The following is a 13,020-nucleotide window of genomic DNA, read 5'->3' as shown; positions in this document are numbered from 1 at the left end:
CGTCCCAAGAGTCTATGCTATGTCCTGAGATGTTAATAGCAGCTCCCTCTTAAATCTCTATAGAACCTTAATTTCAGACCTTGGAATATTGAGGCATCCTAACCCTCTCTGCACCTCAGGAGAAAATCCTTACTGTTTAAGTACACAGCAAAAATTAAAAGTATTCCATTGCAACCCAGTCAGGATCCATAATCCAAGTGGGACCAAATTAAGGTGCTGCAGAGATTAAAGAAGGAGCTTCTATCAGCACAATAAACCTAATGAAAACTGCCCTGCAGGACTGCAATTGGAAGCACTTATGCACAGTTGAAACATTAACTTCCAGCTTATCTTTCAAAGAGTTGTTATCTGAACCTCCGTGGACTTCATTTTCACTTCTGTGTGACAATTTCTTTTTACAATGGAGAAAATACCCCTTAACAGCAACTTTCAGCAGCCACATGAAGCACATACCTTGGAACACTCAGGAAAACTTCATATATATACTGATGACTTCAAAACAGATGCAGCTTGGTGCTGCAGCAGTTTCTTCCATCTTCTCAGTAGCTGTTCCTCTTCTTACTGAATGTAGTATATTCCATCAAATTGTATGCAATAAAACAAACTAGTCCTAGATAACATAAACAATCACCATTTCAAGCAAGCTCATATGTACGTACTCCTTAAGTGGAGTCACTGCCATTCAGTCCACTTTTTCTTCCTCTCATCCCATCCTGTCCTGAAACAGATCCGATCTAGATTGTGTCACTATCAAACATCCAACCTTTTCCTGGTCATGTTGGCATCCCAGATAATGAATGTGTGGATCATGTAGCTGAACATCCTGATAATGGATCTTTCTGTCACCTGAAAGTGCCCCAATGACTACAAATCCATTATTAAGCATTATTAAAACAGCATGTTGGAATCATTGGTCTAAACTGTGGCAAACCGAAATCAGTAATAAACTCCTGCAGATAAATAAAAAATAAAAAAAAAAACAGGTGTGGTTCTTTTTAGGAGAAGCAGATGAGAAGAAGTGATTTGCATTGGTCATTTCCATCCACCTCGTCTGTATTTGCTTATAGGAGAGAATCCCCCCCCCCCCAAACACACAAAAACCATTGTTTGTTTTTCCAAATCCTGCTAACAATTAAGCATATCTTCATTGAATGCCCCAACACTCAAATATCCAGAAATCCAGCTTTGGGAACCATTAACTTTATCACACATTCTTGCAATAATGCAAATTTTTAAGACCTATTTCAGTATTTGAATTAGACAAATTTATATAATAATCTCTGGTAATCATAAAATGGAAAATTTAGTCATAACTAAAACATGAACAGCTATAATATGGCTCAGGAGGCCCTTGTGCCAAAAACTCTCAAATACAACTACTACACTTTTATCAGATCCTGTTCAGACTATGGTGCCCAATTTTATGACTCTTACATAAGGCTGTGTTGGCTTGGTTCAGTCCAGTCCAACGAAAACAAACCTGCTAATATCCTGTTACACGAGCTGACACACCACTGGAACATCCATCTTGCAAATATCTCTGAAGTTTCAGACATTATAACCACCATGGACAATAACTGTTTTTCTCAGTGGGGGAACACTTCCTGTGAAGCCAAAATTTTAGACAGTTACATGCAGCTCACGCCTTGACCAATGCACAAACTCTTCAAATATATAGAGATGGTATATATTTTAATTATTAGTAGAGGCATATGATGCAAGAAAGCAAGCTTATGCAGCATCAGCAAAAAAAAAAACCAAAAAAAAACCGCTCCCATTTCACCCCTCTCTTCCTTCCAAATACCTGTCCAGCTCAGCCATAAATTTATTTAGGCTATCAACATCAACAACAAAGGATGGAAGTCTGCTCCACCGACTGACTGCCCGCTGGCTAAAGGCAAACTTCCACACATCTATCCCATAACTGTCTTTCCTCAATTTGAATTTATGCCCTCTCAGGTGATTATTCTTAGCAAGAGGAAGAATCCCATCAGCATTGAGCATGCTCAAACCATTCAAGGCTTTATACACCTCAGTCAGATCACCTCGCAGGTGCCTAGTCTCCAGACACTGTAATTTGCAAAACTTAAGTCTTTCTTCGTAAGAGCAACCCTTTGTTCCATTTTCTAATCTTGTTGCCCTTCTCTGTACTTGTTCCAACAGCTCTACATCCTTCTTAAAAATGAGGCCTCTAGACCTGTATACAGTACTTTAAGGTGTGGCCTGACCATTACCTTATACAAGGGGATAATCACCTACTTATCCCTGCTAGAAAAATTGCTATATATCATTGACAGGACACTATGAGCTATTCTTGCAGACTATCTGCACTGCTCAGAAAACTTCATATCTGCCTGAACAATTACCCCCAGGTCCTTTTCATTCTCTACCACTGTTGGTGTAGTATCACAGAATTGATACGTTACTCTGGGTTTACTGCTTCTCATATGTACTACTTTACATTTGTCAATGTTAAACTTCATTTGCCATCTCTCAGTCCATCTGCTCAACTTTTCTAGATCCAGCTGCAGCAGCGTACTGTCATTAGTGTCCTTAACAACCCTGCCAACCTTTGTATCTTCTGCAAATATCATTTATAAATACAGAAAACAACAATCAATATCATTTATAAATACAGAAAACAACAATGGACCCAACACTGAACCTTGAGGAACTCCACTAATAACATTAGTCCACGATGAGCAGTGCCCATTGATTACCAATCTCTGTCTTCTCCCACTCAACCATCCCTTTATCCATAGCAGCAATTTGCCTCCAATGCCACACTGCTCCAATTTTTGCAGCAGTCTTCCATGTGCAACAGTATCAAAAGCATTTCTAAGATCCAAATATATGATATCAAAGTTATTCCCTGCATCCAGTTCCTTTGTGACTACATCATAGTATCCAATCAAATTGGTCAGGCAAGACTTTCCTTTAACAAAACCATGCTATGTCTGAGCTATAACTGAAGTCTTGCCTAGATGATCCTGCAGTGCTTCTTTAACCAGTGCCTCCATTAATTTTCCTGGAACAGAAGTAAAACTCACAGGTCTCTAATTACTTGTGTCGCCCTTTGATCCTCCTTTGTGAATTGGGGTCACAGTCCAAGCAAGCTCTCATAATTATGGCTAAGGGTTTGCTTACTTCCTTTGCTGCTTCCTTTAATATAATTGGATAGATCCCATCCACCCCGGGTGCCTTTTTTATGTTTATTTCAACAATTTTTCCTCCACTTTCCTTTCAGTTATTACCAAATCATCTAGCTCACTGCCAGAGTTTAATTCAACTCTGGCATTCCCCTCCCTGAATAACTACTCGTGTGAATGTAGATGCAAAATACTCATTTAGTTTGTTAGCCACCTGAGCAGGATCATCAACAGTTGAACCATCAATATCCTGTGGACCAATCTGATTCATCCCTTTCCTTCTAGAGTTTACATAGGCAAAGAACTCTCTGCTGTTTTTCTTGGCATCCTTTGCCAAAGATTTCTCATAATCTGCCTTTGCCTGCCTAATCTCCTTTGTGACTTGGTTACAGACCATTTTATATCTATCATAGGCTTTCTAATTTATAATCATCATGGAATACATATAAATTGATGGGTGACATCTTCCATGTCACCCATAAATTTATATGTATTCCATGCATTTTTCTTCCATGCCATATGTCTCATTAGTTCATCTGACATACATTTAGTCTTAAACCTTGAACAATTTTCTTAGTTGGTATGTAAAGTCTAGTAGCTTCCAAGATTAATTCTTTGAATGCCTCCCATTTTGAATTTGCTGTTGGTAACATTATCAATTGGTCCCACCGTATAGAATTTAAATACTGTCTCAGACCACCGTAGTTGCCTTTACAAAAGCAAAAACCCTTACCTTTACCCCTGATGGTAGTTACCTCTTTGAGTAAATCCCACTTTGGCACACTGTGATCACTGCCACCTTGTGGTTCCTTTATCTTCAGATTCTTAATGCATGAAGAATCACTACTGATAATCAGATCAAGAGTATTACTCCCTCTAGTTGCCTCCCAAACATGCTGATGTAGAAAACAATAATCCAATAAATCCACAAAAGCCTTGCTGGTGTGTGAGTGACCAACCCACAAATTCCAGTCAATATCTGGGGAATTAAAATCCCCCATTATAAGACTCTCTGATTTACTGGTCCACTCTATTTCCGTGTACAGTTTCTTATTATACTCATCAGAGTCGTTAAGCCTATAACACACTCCTACTCTTTGGTGCAACATAAGCATTGGGAGATCAATTTTGATCTCACAATGCTTATGTCACACCAAACTGACTTGACACTGCACTGTCCAGCGATGTCAACTGGCTTCACTTCCTTGGATTTTATGTGTTTCATAACTAATAGCATAACCCCTCCTCCCTTCCTATCCTTTCTGTACACATTGTACTCCCTAAATTCCAGTTCTGCATTCCTTATATCTGTGTGACACCACGTCTCTGATATCCCAACAATATATGCCTTTGATGTTTTGAGCAATACCTCAAATTCATCAAATTTATTTACCAAACTCCTAGCACATTGCTGTACACACAAGTATATATATGCACCTGTTCCTATTCTTAGCTACCCTATCACAACAGACCCAGCAGTCTGAAACACCCTGCATCTTGTTTTTCAGGCTGCTGCTCATCCAATAGAAGCAGTGCAAGAATCATTTTCACCTCTGCCAGTGGCTACTGTTAATCTATTAGTCCTTGTATCCCCCCAAGCTAGCAGTTTTTCGACCCACCTAACACTGCCTCGATATCATCAGCAAATATTCTTGCACCCTTTCTATTTAAGTGTATCCCATCCCTGCAGAAGCAGTCTCTCCTGTTAACATTATAGCATGATATACTAGTTTCCTTACTTTGACATACATTTATTCTTTACTTCATGAATATACTGAACCTCTAAAAATTCTATTTCATTTTCTAAACTTCTTAATTTTCAAAATTGTAAATGATGGATTCATGTTGAATTTTAGAAAAATTACTTCATGGGCAGAGGTATGTGATTTGAATGATGTTAATGATATGCCAGAATGTGTTCAGAATCTAATGAACCAAGTGTAATTTACTTAGAAAACAATTGATCAAAATAGTATTTGTCAATCTAGCCATATCAATCACTAATGATTTTGATGATTTAGGAGTGAAACTGTATTTGACATGCTATAAAGGAGTGGTTTCGAGACATCATGAAACATCAAACAATGGACAAGTACCCCTTAACCCATTAGCTGTTGCTTGAAAATTTTAAATGTCTCTGTGTGCATGAAAATTTGAAAAATCAGCAAAAAATAGTTCAAAATTGTTTCCTCTTTTTTTTTTTTCAATGCCACCTATATTTTCAATCTTTTCTGAAAATACCTGTGGAAAAACCATGATCTGTATTAAAACATATTTTTAATTAATTTTTTAAAATTAAAGCTCCCTTTAGACCTGTTGGCAAGCAAATGCACCTGGTGAGATTGGGGGGGGGGGATCTGATTGAGGTCTGTACAATTCTGAAAGAGGATAGTAAAATGAATGAAGGTGAGATGGGGGGAATCTGATTGGGGTCTGTACAATTCTGAAAGAGGATAGTAAAATGAATGAAGGTGAAATTTTCGAGATTATAAATATACTGGAACTTGGGCTAGAAATTCAAATTACAAGAGAAGTGCAGAACTGATTGTTATAAGTTTTCTTTTAGTGAATGAGTTATTAAATTACTGGAATAAGTTACCTCTATGAATAGCTGAGCTCACAGCTGGGGAAATTCGAAAGTCAGTCAGATTGGTACTACTTAAGAAGTGATACACAACTAGGGTTTTTTTCCCCACCTTCCTCTCTCTCTTTGGTACAGCAAAAGTCTGGGGGCTTTCTTTTCCTGTATACTTACACCTCATTAAACGCTTGAGAGATGTATTTAGTAGGAACACACCTGATATGTAGACAAGACAAAAGTTGGAAATTACTTCTTGCTAATGCTCCTGCTAATTGTGCAACAGCAGTTTCTGAATACCTTTCAACGACCCTGTAATCTTCTTTCAACAGTTCTTTTATTTATTTGATCTTGTACCATGTGATTTTTATTTTTATTTTTTTTTTTCGTAACTAAATGTCCAGGCTTACAGATGATACGAAGGTTGGCAGAGTTGTTAATGACAACTCTGCCAACACAACTCTCACGACATATATTGTGTTGGCAGAATTGTTAATGACAGTATATGATGGGCTGAGAGATGGCAACTGAAGTTTAACATTGATAAATCCAAATTACTGCATATGGGTAGCAGTAATCCCAGAGTAATGTATCAACAGTCTGATACTACACAGTGTGGTGCCTCCGTAGCCAAGTGGGAAGGAGCAGCAGTGCGTAGCACATGCTTCTTGATTAGACCGGGGTTCGAGCCCGTCACCACCAAATACGGAGGATGCGGAAAGGTCAGGGAATGACCACCGCATATTCCCGGAGCAATATGGCCTTAGTTGCTAATGCTTCTAAAAACCAAATAACAAACAAACCACACAGTGTGGTAGAGAATGAAAAAGACCTGGGGGAAATTGTGCAGTCAGATATGAAGTTTTCTGATGGCCACTATTCAGACAGTCTTGTGGTGTCTTGTCAATGATATACAGAATCTTTCTTGCAGGGATAAGGAAGTGATTTCTTTTTAAAGCAAGGGTCAGGCCACACCTTGAGTACTGTATTCGGGTCTGGAAGGCTCATTTTAGGAAGGATCTAGACTGCTTGGAATGAGTACAGAGAAGGGCAACGAGATTGGTGAATGGAACAGAGGGTTGCTCTTACGAAGAAAGGCTTAAGTTCTGCAAATTGCAGTGTCTGAAGACTAGGCACCTATGAGGTGATCTGATTGAGGTGTATAAGGCCTTGAATGGTTTGACCAAGCTCAATGTTGATGGTGATGGGATTCTTCCTCTTTCCCAGATTAATCACCTGATGGGACATAAATTCAAATTGAGGAAAGACAGTTGTAGAATAGATGTGTGGAAATTTGCCTTTAGCCAGCGGGTGGTTGATTGTTGGAAAAAACTGCCATCTGTCTTAGAAGTTGACAGCTTAAATAAATTCAAGGCAGAACTAGACAAACATTTGAAGTGAATGGATGGGTGAAATGGGTAGGGGTGTTTTTTTTTTTTTTTGGCTAAATCTATATAAACTTGCTTTTTTTCATCATATGCCTCTAGTAATGCTAATGCTAAAGAACTGCTTAAAAGGACAACAATTTTCCTGCGAATCAGAAGTTATGGCAGTTATAATAAATTTGATCAAAGATCTTTTACAAAAAAAAAGTACTTCGAAGAAGCTTTTTTGAAATTGTGTAACCAGTGGAAAAAATTGTAAATAGCCATTTTTAAAACTGTGAAATGAATTATTATAAATGTTAATGTGTTGAAATAAAAATTTGCTCCTGCACTTTTTTGAACCTTCCTTGTATTTAACTTATATCATGAGAAGATACTATCTTCTCATGATATAAAAACAAAAAACTTTTTTGTTTTTAGATAGTTTTTTTGTTTTTTTTTTGACTTGCAATTTTCATAGTGTTTAAAGAATGTCTCATGTTTGAAAGAGATAAAATGAATTTCTTTCTTGAGGCAGTTTGTTTAATTATAGCATTTATGGCCCCAGGTGCCAAGCATTCCGTGGCCAAGTGATCTCAGTGCGTTTATCAAAGCGAACTATCCAGAGTTTTTGCCAGTACAGATTCTGTTTTTTTCTGAATACTGGTTTTTTCCTCATTTTATATTGCAATAGCTCTTTCATTCTACAAGAAGTAGGCAAAGGCCCAGAAAAGAAAGTCACCTTTCTGTTTCTTTTTCATTTATCACTAAGACAACTAACAGCCACTTGGTCACCTCATGGCACTGCTGCTGCTTCCCGTTACAGCAAAGAAAACTTTTCTTACAAGGTTCATCCTATGTTAAACCAAATCAGAAGTCTCTTATTAAAAATTGAGGAACATCATCAATCAGTGACCTTTTGCTGGATTCCAGCCCATTCGGGGATAAAGGGGAATGAACTTGCTGACAAAACTGCCAAAAATTCGTCAAATTATGATCTAACCGTCACTCCTATTCCAATCTCTGATTATAATCATATCATAGAAACAACATTTCTTGCACAGTGGAAAGAGCTATGGCACACCCAAACCAATAATAAACTTTATCAGTTTAAACAAGATCCACAGCTTTGGTGCTCTAGCACCAAAACAGTACGAAGAGAAGAAGTAGTGCTTGCACGAGCATGGATAGGACATACATACCTGACTCACCTTCATCTACTTACAGGAGAGGAACCTCCTCAATGTCCACGCTGTTCCTCACATTTAACAGTCAAACACATTCTCATTGACTGCCCTCACTATCATCAGGACAGAACATCCATCCTCCATTCCCTAACAAATCTTCAAGAACCGATGACATTAAAACGTATTATTGGTGACGATGCAAACATCAGTGAATTTTTCTCTTTTTCAAAAAAAAATTGGAATCTATCATAAATTTTAAAAGATCTCTAATAAAAAATTCCTATGAATAGGCCCCCACTATACCCTCAGTAGCTCGTGCGACATTAAACCCCCATAACACACACACACACACACACACACGCTCCTGCTTCCCCGCGGTGGGCCGGTAACCTGGGTGGTAAAGACAAACCCCAAGGGCCAAAAGGAGCCATCATGGATCTTATCTCTTTTCCATCATTAGAGCCTTCAAGCTCAAGACCTGAATCTCTTGACAATGAATCCAGTCACCCTAAAAGGCTTCGAAGAGAACAACAGTCTCCTGACATATCTAACTTTCTAGTTATACACTCTCTCTCCACCCAGCCTGTGGGCAAGTTATAGCCATTTATGATCCAAAAACATTTGGAAACTATTGCTGGGTCACCAAAAATGAAGAGAATGCAATCCAGAGACCTCCTCGTTGAAACAGCCACCTCCAAACATTCTGAGTGGCTATTAAAGACAACGACATTTGGTAGGTTGCCAGTATCTGTTACTCCCCACAATACCTTAAATTCGTCAAAAGGCATCATCACAGAATTGGACCATCGTACAGTGTCTGAATTAGTTGAAGAACTAATTCATCCTCAAACAAACAAACTTTTAGAGTTAATGGTTGTGTGAATTTTTTTTTTGGCTTATGCTACATTTGCGAAACCAGGATAAGACCCTACAAATCCGCAGCACTATTGACCAATTGCACTCACCAGCTGTATGTGCAGGGTCATAGAGAAAATGGTCAACACCCGGCTATCCTGGTTTCTAGCTCAAAATGACCTTATAAATCCAGTGCAGTGTGGCTTCCATGAAGGTAGATGCACTCTCAACCTTTTGATTAAGACAGAAATGAACATCCATGATGCCTTCATACGGAAAGAACACCTTGCCATGGTCCTCTTTGACATTGAAAAAGCCTTTGACACTACTTGGAGAATGGTATAATGTGAAATCTATACAATCTGGGATTACACAGATACCTACTACAGTTTATCAGAAATTTCCTACACCACCACTCATTTCTTATTTCAAGTCAGAGTTCACAATCAATTATCCTCAAAATTTATCCAGTTAAAGGAGTACCACAAGGGTCAGTACTAAGTGCCACTCTCTTTAATATAATAATGAATTCAATAACAGATGAACTACCACAAACAATATCTACTACCCTGCACGCTGATGACTTCACTATCGCCTGCCATTTGCCTAACATGCGAATGATAGAAAGACAGTTGCAATGTGCCATCAACAAAATAGCTAAATAGTCCCAAAACAATACTTTTGTCTCTTGCACCAAAAAACAATTGGAATATGCTTCTGTAAGAAGTGTAACCTACATCCACATCCAGAACTTCGACTAGCAAATCAAGTCATACCAGTGTGACTTGTGAATAAGTCATGATATTTGACCAAAAACTCACCTTCCTTGAATATATAAAATCACTCCGGATTTCCTGTCTTAAAAAGCTTAACATCTTAAGAGTTCTGTCTGGCAAGACATGGGGAGCTGACCGTTACATACTAATACATCTGTACCATGCATTAATATGGTCATGTTTGGACTACGGTTCTGTAGTCTTATAGCTCTGCTAGATCCAAGCACCTTATGTTGGCTTGATCCTGTACACCACAGTGCTCTTCGTCCTGCACTGGGGGCATACTGCACGTCACTGGTTCAGAGCCTATACGCCGAAGCACATGAAACACCCTTGCAACTACGCAGACAAATTCTTTTATTAAATTATGCAGCAAAAACTCAAAGGGCATCCATGACTTTCATCAACTGGTGAAATACCACCACTTTGCTTATTGGAGGCTTGAAGTGGTGAAACCCATGTTTAGTCTCTAGAGCAAAGTTTCCCGCATCCCCCTCCCCCCATACTTCTCCTTCAACCCATGCATAGTACTAGGTACTATAGGTTCTGATACCTTTCATGTTTGGGGTTTTCATAAAAAAAAAAAAATCACCCCAACTGGAATGGACTTTTCTCTCCTAAATGGGAAAGCCTTTATAGAGCTTACCCATCTATAAACTCATCAACTGGTATACGTCTTTGCACACTACAGACTGACTGGCAAATTGACCTTAGTAAGATACAGCCTATTGCCTCTTATACAATCCGACCTTGGATGTATCATATACCGCTGTGTGACTTTTCATTCACAGCCTGGGGAAAACACACCATGTCCCAACAAAGTATACTACAAATACATGTCACACCGAGAACCTAGCATGGCCAGTACACACCAATCTACACAGATGGGTCTAAAACTGACAATCACGTTGGTGCAGCCGCATTATTTCCCAACGTTACCATATCCAAGCAGCTCCCCACTGAATGTAGCAGAACTCTGTGCTATCTGTATAGCCTTAAATTGCATACTCTCAACAGCCTTAGTGCACAGTATTATATACACCGACTGCATTAGTGCCATCCAAACTATACAGCGGAATAAAAATCATGATAACCCCTTATTCATACACATCTGGAATACTCTGACTAAGTTAAATCAGAAGAAGCAACAAGTTCTCTTTTGTTGGATCCCTGGTCACTCTGGAATATCTGGAAACGAACAGGCCAACCTAGCTGCCAAAACTGCTACTGATCCTATAGACCAATCATTTACTACACCTGCATCTGACTATAAGTACATTATAAGGAAGCGATATCTTGAACAATGGCAACGCATCTGGCAGAGCCAAGGCAACAATAAGCTATTCAGTATAAAAAAAATCTAAAACCTTGGAGCTCTAGCATATGGGAGAACCGACATGAAGAAGTCGTATTAGCTCGATTACGGATAGGCCACATGCACCTGACCCATTTTTATCTGCTTGCGGCCACTGATCTCCCACAGTGCACAAAGTGCACCACTCAGCTCACTGTCCAACATCTACATATTGATTGCCCCAAATACAATACTGATCGACAAGCTATGTTTACCTCATTTTCCACGACGAACTGGGAAGGAGCAGCAGTGCGTAGCACATGCTTCTTGATTAGACCGGGGTTCGAGCCCGTCACCACCAAATACGGAGTATGCGGAAAGGTCAAGGAATGACCACCGCATATCCCGGAGCAATATGGCCTTAGTTGCTAATGCTCCTAAAAACCAAATAACGATCCACGACGAACACCTCTTTCAGCATTTCTGACCTGGCAGACACGCCACACGTGACCATAATTTTTGGTTTCCTCTAACTGATAAAACTGTACAACGCAGTATAAACTTGAATAACATCTATACAGATATAACTACGTATTTAACATCACCATAGTGAGGTGCATTATGGCCGTTGCTGCTCTTGTGCCATAAAGCCTCCATACAGACAACAAACGTGTTTAAAACATATTGGCCTATACAGGAGCATACAATTTAACATCTCTAAATAAACTGTGAACAGACACAATTTGGCCTTGGTAGCCCTTGTTTGTTAACCCCAATTCCAACAACAACAACATATAGCATTTATTTTAACTTAAAATCAGGAATGAATAGTCTTATGATTTTTAGTCATTTTATTCATTTTATTTCTGTTATCTTATAGGTTGTGAATTGGATAGCAGGAGACACCAGCAAAAGTATGGTTTGATATGGAATTTTTGGTACAGCAAATTTAAATTTTAATAAATTTTAAACACAAATTTATATGAAGCAGCTTGTTCCTATGAAGGGATAGCTACATGGCATGCCAGTTTCCAGCATATTGGAAATATCATTCATTCAGCATTTCAGTGTTACTTTATCAAACTTTTAATAAATTTCTAAAAGTCTTTCTATTTACAATGCCAGATTTATTATTTAGATGAATATATATAAAATATTGAATTTTAAATATATCTATATATTTTGAAAATTGTCTATTTACTGATCAAGACTGCTGATAAATTTTATGGACATTTTTGTAAATTGCATTTGACATAATTTTTATACCAGATAGAAATGTGAAGTGAATAATATAGATAAAATTACGTAATAAATTTTCAGTCATTTTGAATGAATATGTGCATTTTTCTTGAAATGCCAAATAAATATTAAATAGTTATGTATTAAATATATAACTGTTTTTAGAAATATTTTTATTATTGTATGAGGCAAGTAATGTAACTTAATTATCATTTTTAATTACCATATTTTCTGGACCATAAGATGCACACTTTTTTTTCTTGGAAAATGCCCAAATTTTTCCTACATCTTTGTGGTCCAAAGGTATGTTAGGTGCACATAGTGCTGTTTTATCTCTAACCATGGCTAGAGAAAGTATGTTCAAAACATTCAAATGGCCTTCTGAAAAAAACTGGCTTTTTTGTTTTGTGACTGTTTCAGATCACACATAATGAAGGAAACTAAAAAAGGACAGTTGCTGAGTTAAACATTAAGGCTTTTAAAGCTGTAATTCCAGAAGGTTTTAGCCAGAAGCCATTGGACCTGCTGGTCCAACTGAATGGAAGCTTCACAATTTGATACCAACAGTACAAATGAAG

General features: G+C 38.1%; 1 protein-coding gene across 1 annotated transcript in view; it reads left to right on the top strand.

Moving 5' to 3' along the window:
• Positions 1-12,201, top strand: part of LOC150077267 (vesicle transport protein GOT1B-like) — an 82,637-nt gene extending 70,436 nt beyond the window's left edge. Inside the window, exon 5 of the mRNA XM_090386494.1 lies at positions 12,084-12,201. Within this exon, the coding sequence (XP_090242620.1) occupies positions 12,084-12,128 (45 nt within the window). The 3' untranslated portion in view covers positions 12,129-12,201. The remainder of the gene's footprint in view (positions 1-12,083) is intronic.
• Positions 12,202-13,020: the final 819 nt, after the last annotated feature.

Source organism: Mastigoproctus giganteus, chromosome 12 (assembly GCF_048544385.1).
Source record: "Mastigoproctus giganteus isolate SK-2022 chromosome 12, ASM4854438v1, whole genome shotgun sequence".
NCBI lineage: Eukaryota > Metazoa > Arthropoda > Arachnida > Uropygi > Thelyphonidae > Mastigoproctus > Mastigoproctus giganteus.
Note: the sequence above shows the minus strand (reverse complement) of the source record. Positions and strands in the feature narration are given on the sequence as shown.